Source organism: Aspergillus wentii (assembly GCF_001890725.1).
Source record: "Aspergillus wentii DTO 134E9 unplaced genomic scaffold ASPWEscaffold_2, whole genome shotgun sequence".
Lineage (NCBI taxonomy): Eukaryota > Fungi > Ascomycota > Eurotiomycetes > Eurotiales > Aspergillaceae > Aspergillus > Aspergillus wentii.
Genome location: NW_024467833.1, coordinates 2533343 through 2545650, shown reverse-complemented (window position 1 = coordinate 2545650; position 12308 = coordinate 2533343). Strand labels below are relative to the sequence as shown.

The 12308-nt window shown below is 48.9% G+C and overlaps 5 protein-coding genes across 5 annotated transcripts; 4 read left to right on the top strand and 1 right to left on the bottom strand.

Moving 5' to 3' along the window:
- Positions 1-2: 2 nt before the first annotated feature.
- Positions 3-1973, top strand: dps1 (putative aspartyl-tRNA synthetase Dps1; the record flags this gene model as incomplete). Its single annotated transcript, XM_040829235.1, has 2 exons — positions 3-1001; positions 1075-1973. 2 exons carry the CDS (start codon positions 3-5, stop codon positions 1750-1752), a joined length of 1677 nt encoding a protein of 558 aa, XP_040692699.1. The 3' UTR covers positions 1753-1973.
- Positions 1974-2056: 83 nt separating this feature from the next.
- ASPWEDRAFT_149757 (uncharacterized protein) lies at positions 2057-5263 on the top strand (the record flags this gene model as incomplete). The annotated part of the gene is made up of 4 exons (XM_040829577.1): positions 2057-2355; positions 2522-3613; positions 4026-5162; positions 5212-5263. Exons 1-4 carry the CDS (start codon positions 2099-2101, stop codon positions 5261-5263), a joined length of 2538 nt encoding a protein of 845 aa, XP_040692698.1. The 5' UTR covers positions 2057-2098.
- Positions 5264-5551: 288 nt separating this feature from the next.
- Positions 5552-8258, bottom strand: ASPWEDRAFT_103068 (ATP-dependent DNA helicase 2 subunit KU80; the record flags this gene model as incomplete). Its single annotated transcript, XM_040827537.1, has 10 exons — positions 5552-6069; positions 6141-6352; positions 6406-6791; positions 6855-7391; positions 7445-7505; positions 7553-7721; positions 7776-7843; positions 7896-7968; positions 8023-8077; positions 8130-8258. 10 exons carry the CDS (start codon positions 8256-8258, stop codon positions 5552-5554), a joined length of 2208 nt encoding a protein of 735 aa, XP_040692697.1.
- A 394-nt stretch (positions 8259-8652) lies between these two features.
- On the top strand, positions 8653-9346 carry ASPWEDRAFT_168884 (DUF4149 domain-containing protein; the record flags this gene model as incomplete). Its single annotated transcript, XM_040830362.1, has 4 exons — positions 8653-8684; positions 8740-8773; positions 8832-9117; positions 9180-9346. 4 exons carry the CDS (start codon positions 8653-8655, stop codon positions 9344-9346), a joined length of 519 nt encoding a protein of 172 aa, XP_040692696.1.
- A 1658-nt stretch (positions 9347-11004) lies between these two features.
- ASPWEDRAFT_36734 (uncharacterized protein) lies at positions 11005-11769 on the top strand. Its single transcript, XM_040834535.1, has one exon. It carries the CDS (start codon positions 11071-11073, stop codon positions 11599-11601), a length of 531 nt encoding a protein of 176 aa, XP_040692695.1. The 5' UTR covers positions 11005-11070; the 3' UTR covers positions 11602-11769.
- Positions 11770-12308: the final 539 nt, after the last annotated feature.

The window sequence follows — 12308 nt, the reverse complement described above, 5'->3', positions numbered from 1 at the left end:
CCATGGCCGACTCCGAATTGCCCACCCGCCCCAAGCCCGAGGAAACCCCAGCCGCCGCCGCTGAGGGCGCCGAGGGCGCTGAGACCAGCAAGAGCGCAAGCAAGAACGCCGCCAAAAAGGCCGCAAAGGAGAAGGCCAAGGCAGAGAAGGCTGCTCAGCGTGCTGCTCAGGAGAAGGCCCAGGCCGCTGTTGCTGCCGTCGACACAGCCAAGGATCTCTACGGACCCATCCCCGAATTCGCCGATGTTCTTCCCTCGTTGAAATTCTCTGAGTTTACCGACGCCCATTATGAGCAGGAGGTCACAGTCGTTGCCCGTGTGGACAACGCTCGTGTGCAGAGTGCCAAGCTGGCATTCTTGATGCTGCGACAGCAGGGACAGAAGGTGCAGGCCGTTATTGCGGCCGCGGAGCCCATCTCGAGACAGATGGTCAAGTACACGGGTGGATTGAACGTCAACTCCATTGTCCAGGTCACCGGTATCGTGAAGAAGCCTGAGATCCCTATCTCCTCCGCTACTCTCAGCCACCTCGAAATCCACATTCGCAAGGTCTACATGATCTCCGAGGCTGCCCAGATGCTTCCCATGCAGGTCAAGGATGCTGAGCGACCACCCCCGGAAACGACCGAGGAGGGACCCCAGGTTGACGCCGACGGTGCTCCTATCGTCACCCTCAAGACCCGTCTGGACAACCGTGTCATCGACCTCCAGACCGAGACTAGCCAGGCCATCACATGGATCTCTAGTGGTGTTGCAGAGTTGTTCTCTGAGTACATGATCAAGAGTGGATCGCGGTGGATCTTCACCCCCAAGCTGGTCGGTGCTGCTACCGAGGGTGGTAGCGGTGTTTTCGAAGTTAAGTACTTCAAGAGAAACGCATACTTGGCTCAGAGCCCGCAGTTGTACAAGCAGATGTGCATTGCTGGTGACATGGAGAACGTTTTCGAGATCGCTCCCGTGTTCCGTGCCGAAGACAGCAACACCCACAGACATTTGACTGAGGTAAGGCTATAAATCATGCGATTATGCTGCCTGTTGATTGACTACCAACACGGTTCCACTGACAATCTTCTAGTTTGCTGGTCTCGATTTCGAGAAGACGTTCCAGAGCCACTACCACGAAGTTCTTGAGTTCGCTGAGAACCTCCTTGTCTTCATCCTCACTGGGCTCAAGGAGCGCTACAAGGATCAAATCGCGACTATCCAGAAGTCCTACCCCAAGGCCGGTGACTTCAAGCTGCCCAAGGATGGCAAGGCTTTGAGATTGAACTACATGGATGGTGTTGCCCTTTTGAAGGAGGCCGGTGTTGATGTCTCGGAACAGGAGCGATTCGAGAACGATTTCAACACTGCGATGGAGAAGCAACTGGGTCAGATCATCCGTGACAAGTACGATACCGACTTCTACGTGCTGGACAAATTCCCGATGGCCGTGCGACCCTTCTACACCAAGGCTTGCCCTCAAGACCCCACATTCTCCAACTCGTATGACTTCTTCATGCGTGGTGAGGAGATCATGTCTGGTGCCCAGCGTATCCACGACATTAAGGAGCTGGAGGAATCTATGCGCGCCAAGGGATTGAACCCTGACCAGGAGGGCTTCGAGGACTATCTCAACGCTTTCCGCCAGGGCTGCCCTCCCCACGCCGGTGGTGGTCTGGGTCTGAACCGAATCGTCATGTTCTTCTTGGGACTGCCCAACGTTCGGTTGACCTCCCTGTTCCCTCGCGACCCCCAGCGCCTGCGTCCTTGAGCATGTAGTTTAGATTACGACAAAACCCTGCCCGGGATGGGTATACATACTAGATTTGTTGGTGGATCTACATACCCGCATGAGTAAAAGTGTAATGGAATTGATGAGACCAAATGAAATTCCCCTGTCCAAGTTCGTTAAACAAAAGGCATATTCAATACACCGACTTAAATGCATACGTTAGCGGAGAAAATAGTTATGCGTAATTCTGATGTTGCCCCATCCAGTGTTGATCACTGTTTGAAAGTGGCCCAAGCTCCCCGGAACTTTTGCGGCCATCGGCGAGGCAGTCATCCTCAATCAACTTCTTCCCACTCCACCTCTCTATCCTATACGGCCACCTATAATGTCCAGCATTCCTGACAAGAGGAAGCCTTCGGGTTCCATATCAGGGGACTCTCCTCATGCGAAACGCCCCCGGTCCTACGCCGATGACGACGCAGACGATGCGGCTTCTTCTCCCAGCGTGACCCCGTACGAACGCCCTCGGAACCACCCTGTCTACGGACAAAAGAGCGCTTTTCCGGGCTTAGATACCGGACTGGAGGATGAATTATTTTATGGCCCAGCAGAGGATGGGATGGAATATCTGCGCATGGTTCGGTAAGTTTTTTACCTGTCTCTTTGATTTCGCTTTCTCTTTCCTGCTTGCTAAATGTCTGCCTGTTTTTGTCATTTGCCAGCCTGCGATTTGAGACATGATTTCAAAAGTGTTGGGGAAAAGAACAAATATTAACTGCTTTACTATGGATTCTTGTTGAGATTATAGGTCCGAAGCCAATTCGTTACCCGTTTTATTCACGGCGCCCAAAACCTCAGAAACAGTCGTCGAATCAACGATCCAAGTTGAAGCGAAAGAAGAGACGCATAAACTTCAAAACCCAGCTGACACCGAACGCGCGGGTACCTACGTCGATGGTGTGTATGTTGGACCTGTCACCAATGGCGATGCCGACAAAAAGACTGCACAGGCAGCTACGGACACCGAGGAGCCATATTCAGAAGCGCAGTCGAGCTATTATAACCTACTCCGACATAGATTTCTCCTTTTACGCTCGATATTAAAATGCACACCCCCGCCCTCTACTATCGCCGGATTGGATGACTCCCATCCTATCAGTCTTCCCAGAAACTCCAAGGTAGCGCGCAAGGAGTGGCGGCATCTTTTACTTGCGGTGGATCCGCAGACAGTTCAGTTGGCGTGTATGGATATGGATAGTGTCTTGGGTGTTCTGGAAATCATGGCACGGCTCATGTCTGAGAATGTGAGGAATGGAGATGCGGAGCGTGTACGGAGAATTGGGGCCTGGGCTTGGGGTCTACTGGGGAAATGCCGCGAAGTTGGACAACTGGGAACAGAGGAGGTGGCAGAAATCCGAGATTTGGGGAAGCGCGCGATCAAGATCTTGCATAAGATGAGAGAAGATGAGAGGAACAGAACCGCAGCGGAGGAAGATGTCTCGGAGCCAGAACTTGACGAGGAGAACCAAGAGACTGATCACCAACCCCAGGCCGAAACTGGGGAGCCGGCAACTGGACAGGATGCTTCAGACACCATTACAGCTGACGTGCCTGACCACGACATGCAATATGTGGGTACGGAACCGTCCGCCGCGGAGTTCGAAACCAAACTGGAGGAAGCCAAAGCGCGACTCCAGGCCAAGGTGGCAGGCAGCGAAGAGCCCGGACAGTCGACAGAGGTTGATATGTTGGATCAAGGTACGGAACCGCAAGCCATGGCAGAGGATAGCGCCGTCGACGTGGCCATGCAGACACGGGCCATGCTGGACATGATCATCACCGTTGTCGGGGAATACTTTGGGCAACGGGATCTTCTCACTGCACGGGAGATCTGGAAAGAGTCTGTAGAGGAATGATCTGCCAATCTGGCAAGGGTCGCCAGAGTCAGTGAGTTGCGTATATTGTATGACTAGTGCTTATCGGGCGAAATCCAAGATACCCAGTCGAATCTAAGCAGGTATTGTCTTCGATCTGTATTTACTTGAAATAAAATAAATATTATGAGAGCCTATTCCAAAAGAAAATATTTGCGACTTCATTAATAGAGAAATTGATCAAAAAAAAGTCGTCGGCGTTGCCTAGTCACCCTCGCTCTTTGCGTCATTGTTTGGGGTTCTGGAACATCTCGTGCTCTCGTCCAACTGACTCCGTCTTATCGTCCGACACCGTCATTTACCATCCATCACTCATCACCCCCCTGGCCCACCCATGGCCGTCTGAAAGACGTAATTGAGCATTTCATCTCTCGCAAGAGATATCCTCATCTTTGAATTCCTTCACTCACTCATAACCATGGCTCCGACTCTCGAAATCTCCATCCCGACGACAACCGTTTCGCACACCTCACCCCCCTACACAGTCTACAATCTCACCCTTCGCCTACCTCTACGCTCCTTCACCGTTTCCAAACGCTACTCGGACTTTTCCAACCTGCACTCTGCCCTCACAGCCCAAACCAACATCCCACCTCCAGCTCCTTTGCCCCCCAAATCATGGTTCGCCAACACCGTCTCCAACGCAAACTTCCGTGAAGACCGTCGCGTAGGCCTAGAAACCTATCTCCGCGCCATCAATGAAGCAGACGACCCACGCTGGCGCAATTCCAGCGCCTGGCGTGCTTTCCTTAACCTCCCCAGCGCTGCGGCAGCCAACGGCTCATCGACCACGTCTTCGCGGCTTCATGCGGCTATCACGGAGCCTGGGGCAGCAGGGAACAAAAACTCCATTACGGATCCGACTTTGTGGCTTGATTGTTATAGGGATATGAAAGCGCATCTGCATGATGCTAGATTACACCTTACGAGACGGGACCAGGAGACAACGCCACAGAAGCAGCATGAGAGCTCGGCGCAGGCGAAGAGTAGTCTTGTCCGGGCTGGGACGTTGATTGGGACCCTTGAGGATGGGTTGAAGCATATGGGCGACAAGGGGGATACCCGGTCTGTGTCATCTGGGCCAGGGAGTAGAGAGAGGGGAGTATGGGGCAATGGGAATACTTTGGGCGATGGAGAATTACGCCGTAGGAAAGATTTACTCACCAACGCTAGAAAGGAGAAAGATGGACTGGAAAACCTGTTGAATGCGATGGCTACCAAGAGCAAGATCGACACCGCTGTTGCCTCGATACAGGATAAGGAGGCATTGATGAGCGGCCCGAATAAGAAGTTGCCTCGGTCTGGGAGGGTGTTGGGCAAGGAGACAGAGAGGACCCGTGAGTTGGATAACCAGGGAGTGCTCCAGCTGCAAAAGCAGACGATGGATGATCAGAACTTGGGTCTCGAGGAGTTGAGGAAGATTGTGGCCCGGCAAAAGGAGCTAGGAATTGCCATCAACGATGAATTGCAGGTCCAGAGTGCGTTGTTGAATCTGACAGATGAAGATGCAACAAGGTATGTATACTCATTCTCACTCATTGGATCCCAGCTAATACTGTGCTAGGTTACAACAAAAGGTCGACATTGGCAAGAAGAGAATAGGAAGGATCTCATGAGGCTGCAGTCCCAGGAGACGATCTTGCTTCACATATAACTTGCTATTGTCCATCACTGTTTTGTCTTGTCAGCCTCGGGCGCTTTACGGATCTTTTGCATTTAGCGGGTTTTATATGTATTACAGTACGGCCATTCCCCTTCAGCATTACTTGCTGTTTATTTGGAGTATTAATGTGCTTCGTTTGAATTCGATTTCTTTCATTGTGGCATTATACTAAGTCAGAATCTAGCGAGGCCCTGCCTTGAGATTCATGGTTGATGAAGTCACTTTGTAGACATAAACTGGATCAACGGGTTAGCATTTCAGATTCAGTATTTCGCCAGATACAAAAACTCACATCATATGCCTCATCCTCGGTGACTTCGGATCGATCCGATTGCTCCTTGTCGATCAATCCAAGCCTGTTCCTTCGAAGGAGCCACCAGAGCTCGCGTCTGTCCCCGCCGAGTTGCTCTTTCAGCAGTTTTTCTTTGAGTTGCCTCAAAAGGTCGTTATACAATGCAGGCTCTTCGTAGGAAATCAGCTCTTCCTTCATCACTCCCAGCTCCTCGCTGACTCGGTCGTAGTTAGCATCACCAAGGCTATTCTTGATCTGATCCTCAATGATAGCCTTCATCTGCTTCACCGCATCGCCAATGGCCTCGATGCTGTCCGCATGTGTCAAGGTCTGCTTGAATTCGGGAATTGCATTGTTGGGTGATATCTTGGCGCGCTTTTCCTGGTGAAGCAATGCATCGACATCGAGCCCAGAGAGTGGCTTCTCGGTCTCACGGGCACGCTTGCGACCCTTGGCTTTAGGTGGCACTTTATTTTTGGTCAGTAAATAATCATAATGATATGACAAGATAGCTTCGAATCCAAAATGATTAACCAACCTTTCTTGACATCAGCCGCTGCGGTAAGCCTTTCCAGGTATTTCTTTGATTTCTCTACCAGATCCTGAGATGGCTTGGAAAATTTCAATAGGGTTTCAGACGGAGGAGGGACAGGGTCGTTGGGATGGATAGCACGGTATCGCACGGCCGCATCAATTCGATGCAGCATTGGTGAGAATGAATCATCGATTGAAAACGATTCGGTAGACTCTCTGTTTTTGAATCAGCGGAGATTCCCATATTTGGCTGTCAAATAACCACTCACTCATCTTCATCATTGTCAGCCAGTTCCATACTATCCACGTATTTGCCCATTGCCTCAACCAAGTCATCGTTTGGCAGATTTCGGTGTTCTGTGATGACTTTCCCTGAAACGGTAATCACCTTATCCAGAGGGGGGAAATGGTACGTCCGCACATCCTCTGCGAATGGCAATTGAACTTCAAGTAGACATTCATAGTCTGGTTCAATCGAAGGCGCAAGCAAGACGATTATCGGTGCCTTGTTCTCCTTGGCCACCAGCCGAGCAACAGCATAAGAATCTAGTTCGAATAGAGCGTGAATGAAGGACGAAAGTGCAAGCGCAGCTTTATCATTAGCACGCTGTGCAGTGAGAATATTGGTGGTAGACATGTGCATATAGCGATCGTACTGTTGTAAATGATTAGCTTATATTAAACTGGAGGTGTTGGCAATCACGCAAGCCGAACGTACTTTTTCACTTTGTACAAAACCAAGTAGCTCCATGGCTGCGTAGGTTTCGAGTGTTGTGATGTTTTCATCGGTTTTGTCAATGTGAACGACAGTCCGTCCATACTCGTACCCTTTGGCAAGATCCTCTTGTTCCACGTCAACTTTACCTCCCGGGGCACTCTCATCAGCAATTTGATATGTTCTCAAGTTTCTTATCGAAGTAAGCGAGCTGCCTTCCACGGGTTGGCTGTCCTGTTGTGCAGTTGCCGTTGTAGAGGATTCGGCCTCCTCTTGTTCGGGTTGTACTTCAGAGCGAGGTGCAAACGAACTTGCTGTTGGAGGTTTCGCAGCATAGGTTCGGTAGTATCGCTCAATGGGGATACGAATAGCGGTATCATATTCACCCGGGTTACCAAGTTGAATGTGTCCTTTGAAATTCGCCTGTACTCTCACTGCTTTTACCCGTGGGATGTCCAATTCTGAAACGGCCTGCTCGAGGGTTCCATAAACCCCATCGCAGTCTTCGACAAGGGAGCGTAAGAGTGTCTCATTATCGGCCTTTGGAGATGCATCAATATTGTTCTGGTGTATAGGGGGGTCAAATCAATTACCTTCCGTGTGTCCTTGTCTTCCTCTTTGAATCCGTACTCGGGATCATCAAAGTCAACTCCTCTGGAGGGCGTTAGAATTTCCTATCACACCGCACATGGACAACTCACAAAACTGCTAGCTCGATATTATCTTCCTTGATCTTCTCGACAATTCCATCAAGATTTTCACTGCTCATGCGTCCTTGGCCATTGGTGACCAACACGATCTTTCGCTTCCATTTCAGTTTCTTGCAGTGTGTGATGATCATTTGAATAGCCAGGATGATTGCAGAGATAGCTAGTCATGGGTCAGATTCAACATTCAGGAGCAATGATGTTATGAACAACACACCATCACCTCGGTCAGAGCTACTGGGCTTTATTTGCTCATGCAATTTTCGCAGATCAGGAAGGAGAACCCTTGAAAGCTAGTCAGCTGAGCTGCATTGAAAAGCTCATCAAATCGACATACTGTGCAGGGTCAAAAAGGACTGAAAGATTAGAGAAATACGGATCATCTTCAAGCTCGTGGGCAGTCTCTGTTTCTCATGTCAGCGATATAAAACGAAGCATTTAGAACTCCGAGCATGTTGTCTCACCATCTGTCCTGAGACCAACAACACCGACATGAGCCATTTTACGTCCAGTAGCTACCTGGTTGGATTTTTCAGTAAGATTGTAAGATCAATACTGCCATTCAACTTACTGTGGCTGTTATGCGGTCCCAGACATATTGCATGGCCCATTCAAAGTCCGTCATCGATCTGCCATTGCGGCACTCCCCCATGGATTTCCCCACATCCACAATATAAATTGTCGTTTCCTTGTCCGCCATGGTCCGATTCGAATACAGATGAATTCTTGAAGAACCTGGGAGAGACCGGGAAGAAAGGCAGAAGAAAAGGACGAAGAGAGAGACACGAGCACCAGGCAGACGCGCGATATTTCCCAATCGGGCTCTAGGCAAACGCGAAGGCACATGACATCATTTACGAGGGGGCGTGGGTGTAATATCAGGCCGTGTGTATTATTTTCTCATACAAATGTGAGTGGAAATAAGGCATATAACAGTCGGTGCGTGGCCGGAAGACTTCCGGTCTCCCCACCCAAAGTGCATCTCCACAGTCTGACTGACCGTCGACTGTTGTTCTCCCTTCCAAGCTCTCATCAATCTCAACGGATACTCCGGATCTTTCAATTGTGTAGATTCATTCTTCCATACAGACATCATGATCGACCCTCGCCCCTTTCACGTCCTGAGGTTTGTCAAAACATTCGGATCTTGTAGATGGAGGACAACGCATTGACTTCGGCAGCTACGGCACTCTGCTGGGTGTCCAGGTCTACCAGGTAAACGGTCTTTGTCTGGCTTGCATTGTTATATAGACCTAACATACAGCTGCAATAGACCTTTGTCTCGGGCATTGTCGCCTTTAGAGCCCTTCCTCGTCCCCAGTTCGCATCGTTGCAAGCTGCAACCTTCCCCGTCTACTTTTCTCTCCAGTCGGCTCTGCCCGTTGTAGTTGCTTTGACTGCTAGCAAGGGTGCAGATGCAATTGGCGTCTCTGGTCTTCTCGCTCCAGAGAGCCGTGGGACTTTGGTGCCCATGGCTACCGTTCTGGTGACTGGACTTATTAACCAGTTCATCCTGCGCCCGCGGACAATCAATGTGATGCGCGAGAGGAAGCACCAGGGTAAGTTGCTCTGTGTTCTTCTAGATTGACGTTTTTGAGATCATAAACTGACTGGTTGGTAGAAACCTGTGATGGCAAGAAGAGCTACGACCCTGCACCTCACTCCAAGGAGATGATGGCTTTGAACAAGAGATTTGGCCGAATCCACGGCGCGTCTAGCTTGCTCAACATGGTCAGCCTTGCCGTTACAATTTATTATGGCGCTGTCCTCAGCAAGCGTATTTCATAGTCGAAAGCCCGAGGGAACTGGCAGCAGGGCTTCTTTGAACTGTTTCAATTTTTTCTTGGTGCCATATCTTTTATATTGTTTGAGGAAATACCTAGTTCTGCTTTGGGGCTGTCTCCGGCCGCGCGACCTCCTGCTATATCTAAATGATTCAGGCTTGAATGTTTTTTCTTCCTCTACAATAATACAATTTGGTTTCCTTGGACTGTCAGTGAAAAAGCTGGAATTTGCTTTATTATAATACCCATGCAACCAGGGACTCTTGGACTTTATTAACACATCACTCTTTGGACGGTCTGTCTAAAAGACCAAGTCTTTGGTATCAAGACTCTTTGATTGATTCATTGTATGGACATGTCAAACAAATAGAGAACAGACCGTTCAAACAAAGAACAAAGAATCCTTTTCCTCAGCCCGTCTCGAATCATTACACTGCATCCAGGCAAGATTCCTTCATTTTTGTTTTCATTCAAGGCTTTGTTGCTTATTACTTGCATTATTGCCCCCGCAAATTGATCGTTTTTCTTCGCCTTCTACAATTTCTGACTTCTGTCTCTTCCCTCTGTCTAACACCAATAAACACCATCCTCTACCTTGACAACTACACAATATCCCATCTGCTTATTCTACCAAATTGCATATCTTCATTTGCAGCAGCCACGATGGATCTCTTAAGCATCACCATGTTCTCCATTGGGTTGACCCTAATCGGTTTCTTTCACTCGATCCCTCTGACGGCTATACAGCCCTCGTACATATTTCCTGAACGACTACAAGGAGCCTTCTGCATGGGATGCGTGATGGGCACTACCGGGGGAGTTGTTGAAAAAATATTTCCAGCTCGACACGATGATAGATCCCTGATCGGACCGGCCCTATTGTCATCGAGCGAAACATCTGTCTCTGAAACTACCGGCCTGGTCCCGCCTGAATCAGATTTGGGACATTCTAATTATACAACTCAACGTGCGTCCTATGATGCTGACTGGGACGGATTCGATCCTTGGTCATTCCACCCATTGGACGGCCACCTTGATGCTATCTCAAGTTTATATGGCACTCATGGCTCTAGCAATCAGTTACCAAATTCTTTCTGGATCACAATCCTCACATGTTTCGCACTCTTTTTGGTGACTTCGTTGTACGTCTTTCGGAAACAGAAGCAATACATGGAGATTGCTGACGCCGAGCTTCTGAGATTCATACGCGAGGTCAAATCTAGAAGAAGCTTCCTTATGGCGAAGATTGACAATGCAGCCTCGACAGTTGACAAGGAATTAGAGGAAATCACATCCAACATCACGGTACAGCAGGAACGGCTAGGCAACCAATTAGCCTCCTTTCAAGCCGAAGATTTCATCTACATGGAAGTCAACGCGTTCCGGGAACATTTCGAGCAACAGGTCCAGGTCGAGATTGACCGGCAGATTCCACATGTGCAAAGTTTTCTGGATGAACTCAAAGAGGCCAAACAGGCTATTCCAAGCCCAGTGGAGATTCAAGCCCATTACGAAGACTTCCAGAACGAAGTCAAGCGCTTCAAAAACCAGATTATTGGCATTTTGGCTCGGATCGATGCAGATTCGGTGTCGTACGACAACTTCGGGGTCTCCATGAAGCCCACTGATGATTTCCTGAGCTTTATTCCGATCAACCAGGAACACACACCAGCGGCTTCTGAGGGACTTTTTCCGGAAATAGAATCCGAGTCACTGGATGATATCCATATGTCGGAGGAAGGGGATACAACTTGGAGCTCATTGGAGCACGGGGGGTCCGAAGAATGCCAGGAGCCAAGAGAATCCGACGGAGACAAACCTGAGGAAAGAGAAGAGATTGATGAGATTGAGAAAATGGAAGAACTCGTGGATATGGAAGAGAGTCAGGAGCAAGAAGAAGGGAAAGAGACAGAGAAAACTGAGTTATTCGAAGAAAAGGGAGAAAGTCACCAGGGAGAACTTGAAGAAAGAAGGGATGAAACGCCAGCGGGGGTAGCTCAATGGTTTGCTGCGAGCGGAAGCCCACCATTGACGCCAGACCAGCTCGAGGATGGGCGAAGAATCCGGCGTGAGAGAGTGCAGCGACGATTGAAGGCTGCTAGGCGTCACCAAAGGAATAGAGTCAACAAGACGCCATCATTTGAGCATCTTTACAGACACTCAAAGGGGAAATGTCCATCAACGAACAAAGGCCAGAGGATGACCAGCCAATTTGATGCTTCCGAAACTCTTATTGGCTTGGGATTAAAGGAGGAATAGGCAAGCTTCATCTTGATTTTCATTTGATTTGGTTATCTGCTTTCTTATTGCACAGGCATTTCCTTTGGTTTCGTGTTGGATTGACACAGAGTAAAGATATGGGTTCTTCTTTGGGGGTATTGATCGAGGGTTACGGCGTTGAATTGATGATATGGTATATTTCTAGACGGTATCTATTGAAACCTTTACTGCTTTTTACATTCGCTTTTCATCAAGTATTGTCGCAAATCATCGTAAATCATCGATATTCCCTCCTGTTGCCAAATATCACGTGCTGCCTCAAGCCCTCTCCTCTCTCTCTCTCTCTCTCTCTCTCTCTCTCTCCCTCTCTGCTTCTTTGATTCTTTATCTCAACAAGAATCATCCATGAAACCTCAAATTCATCTATTTATATTCATCATTATTTCCTTTCAAACACTTTTCTATCATCTAAATAAAGCTATACCACCATCGCTAGGCGGCTTTGTTATTCTTTGACCCGACTTGTCGACCGTCTCTTTCTTCTCCCCATTTCACCCTCCTTTGTCTCCTTCGTCCACTTTCATCCAGTGTTTTTGATATTCGAACTTCGAATTTCATCCGATTTCTTTCATTCTTGAAGCCCCCAAGGGATTCGTTACCCGCTTCTATCGCCTTCCAGTCTCACACCATGTCTTATATATATATTCCGTTGGCATTGGTTTGTGGCCATCTCTCCAATTTTCAAA

Coding starts and splice junctions, on each gene's coding strand:
- ASPWEDRAFT_36734 (XM_040834535.1), top strand. CDS start 11,071: ATGTCGGAGGAAGGGGATACAACTTGGAGCTCATTGGAGCACGGGGGG.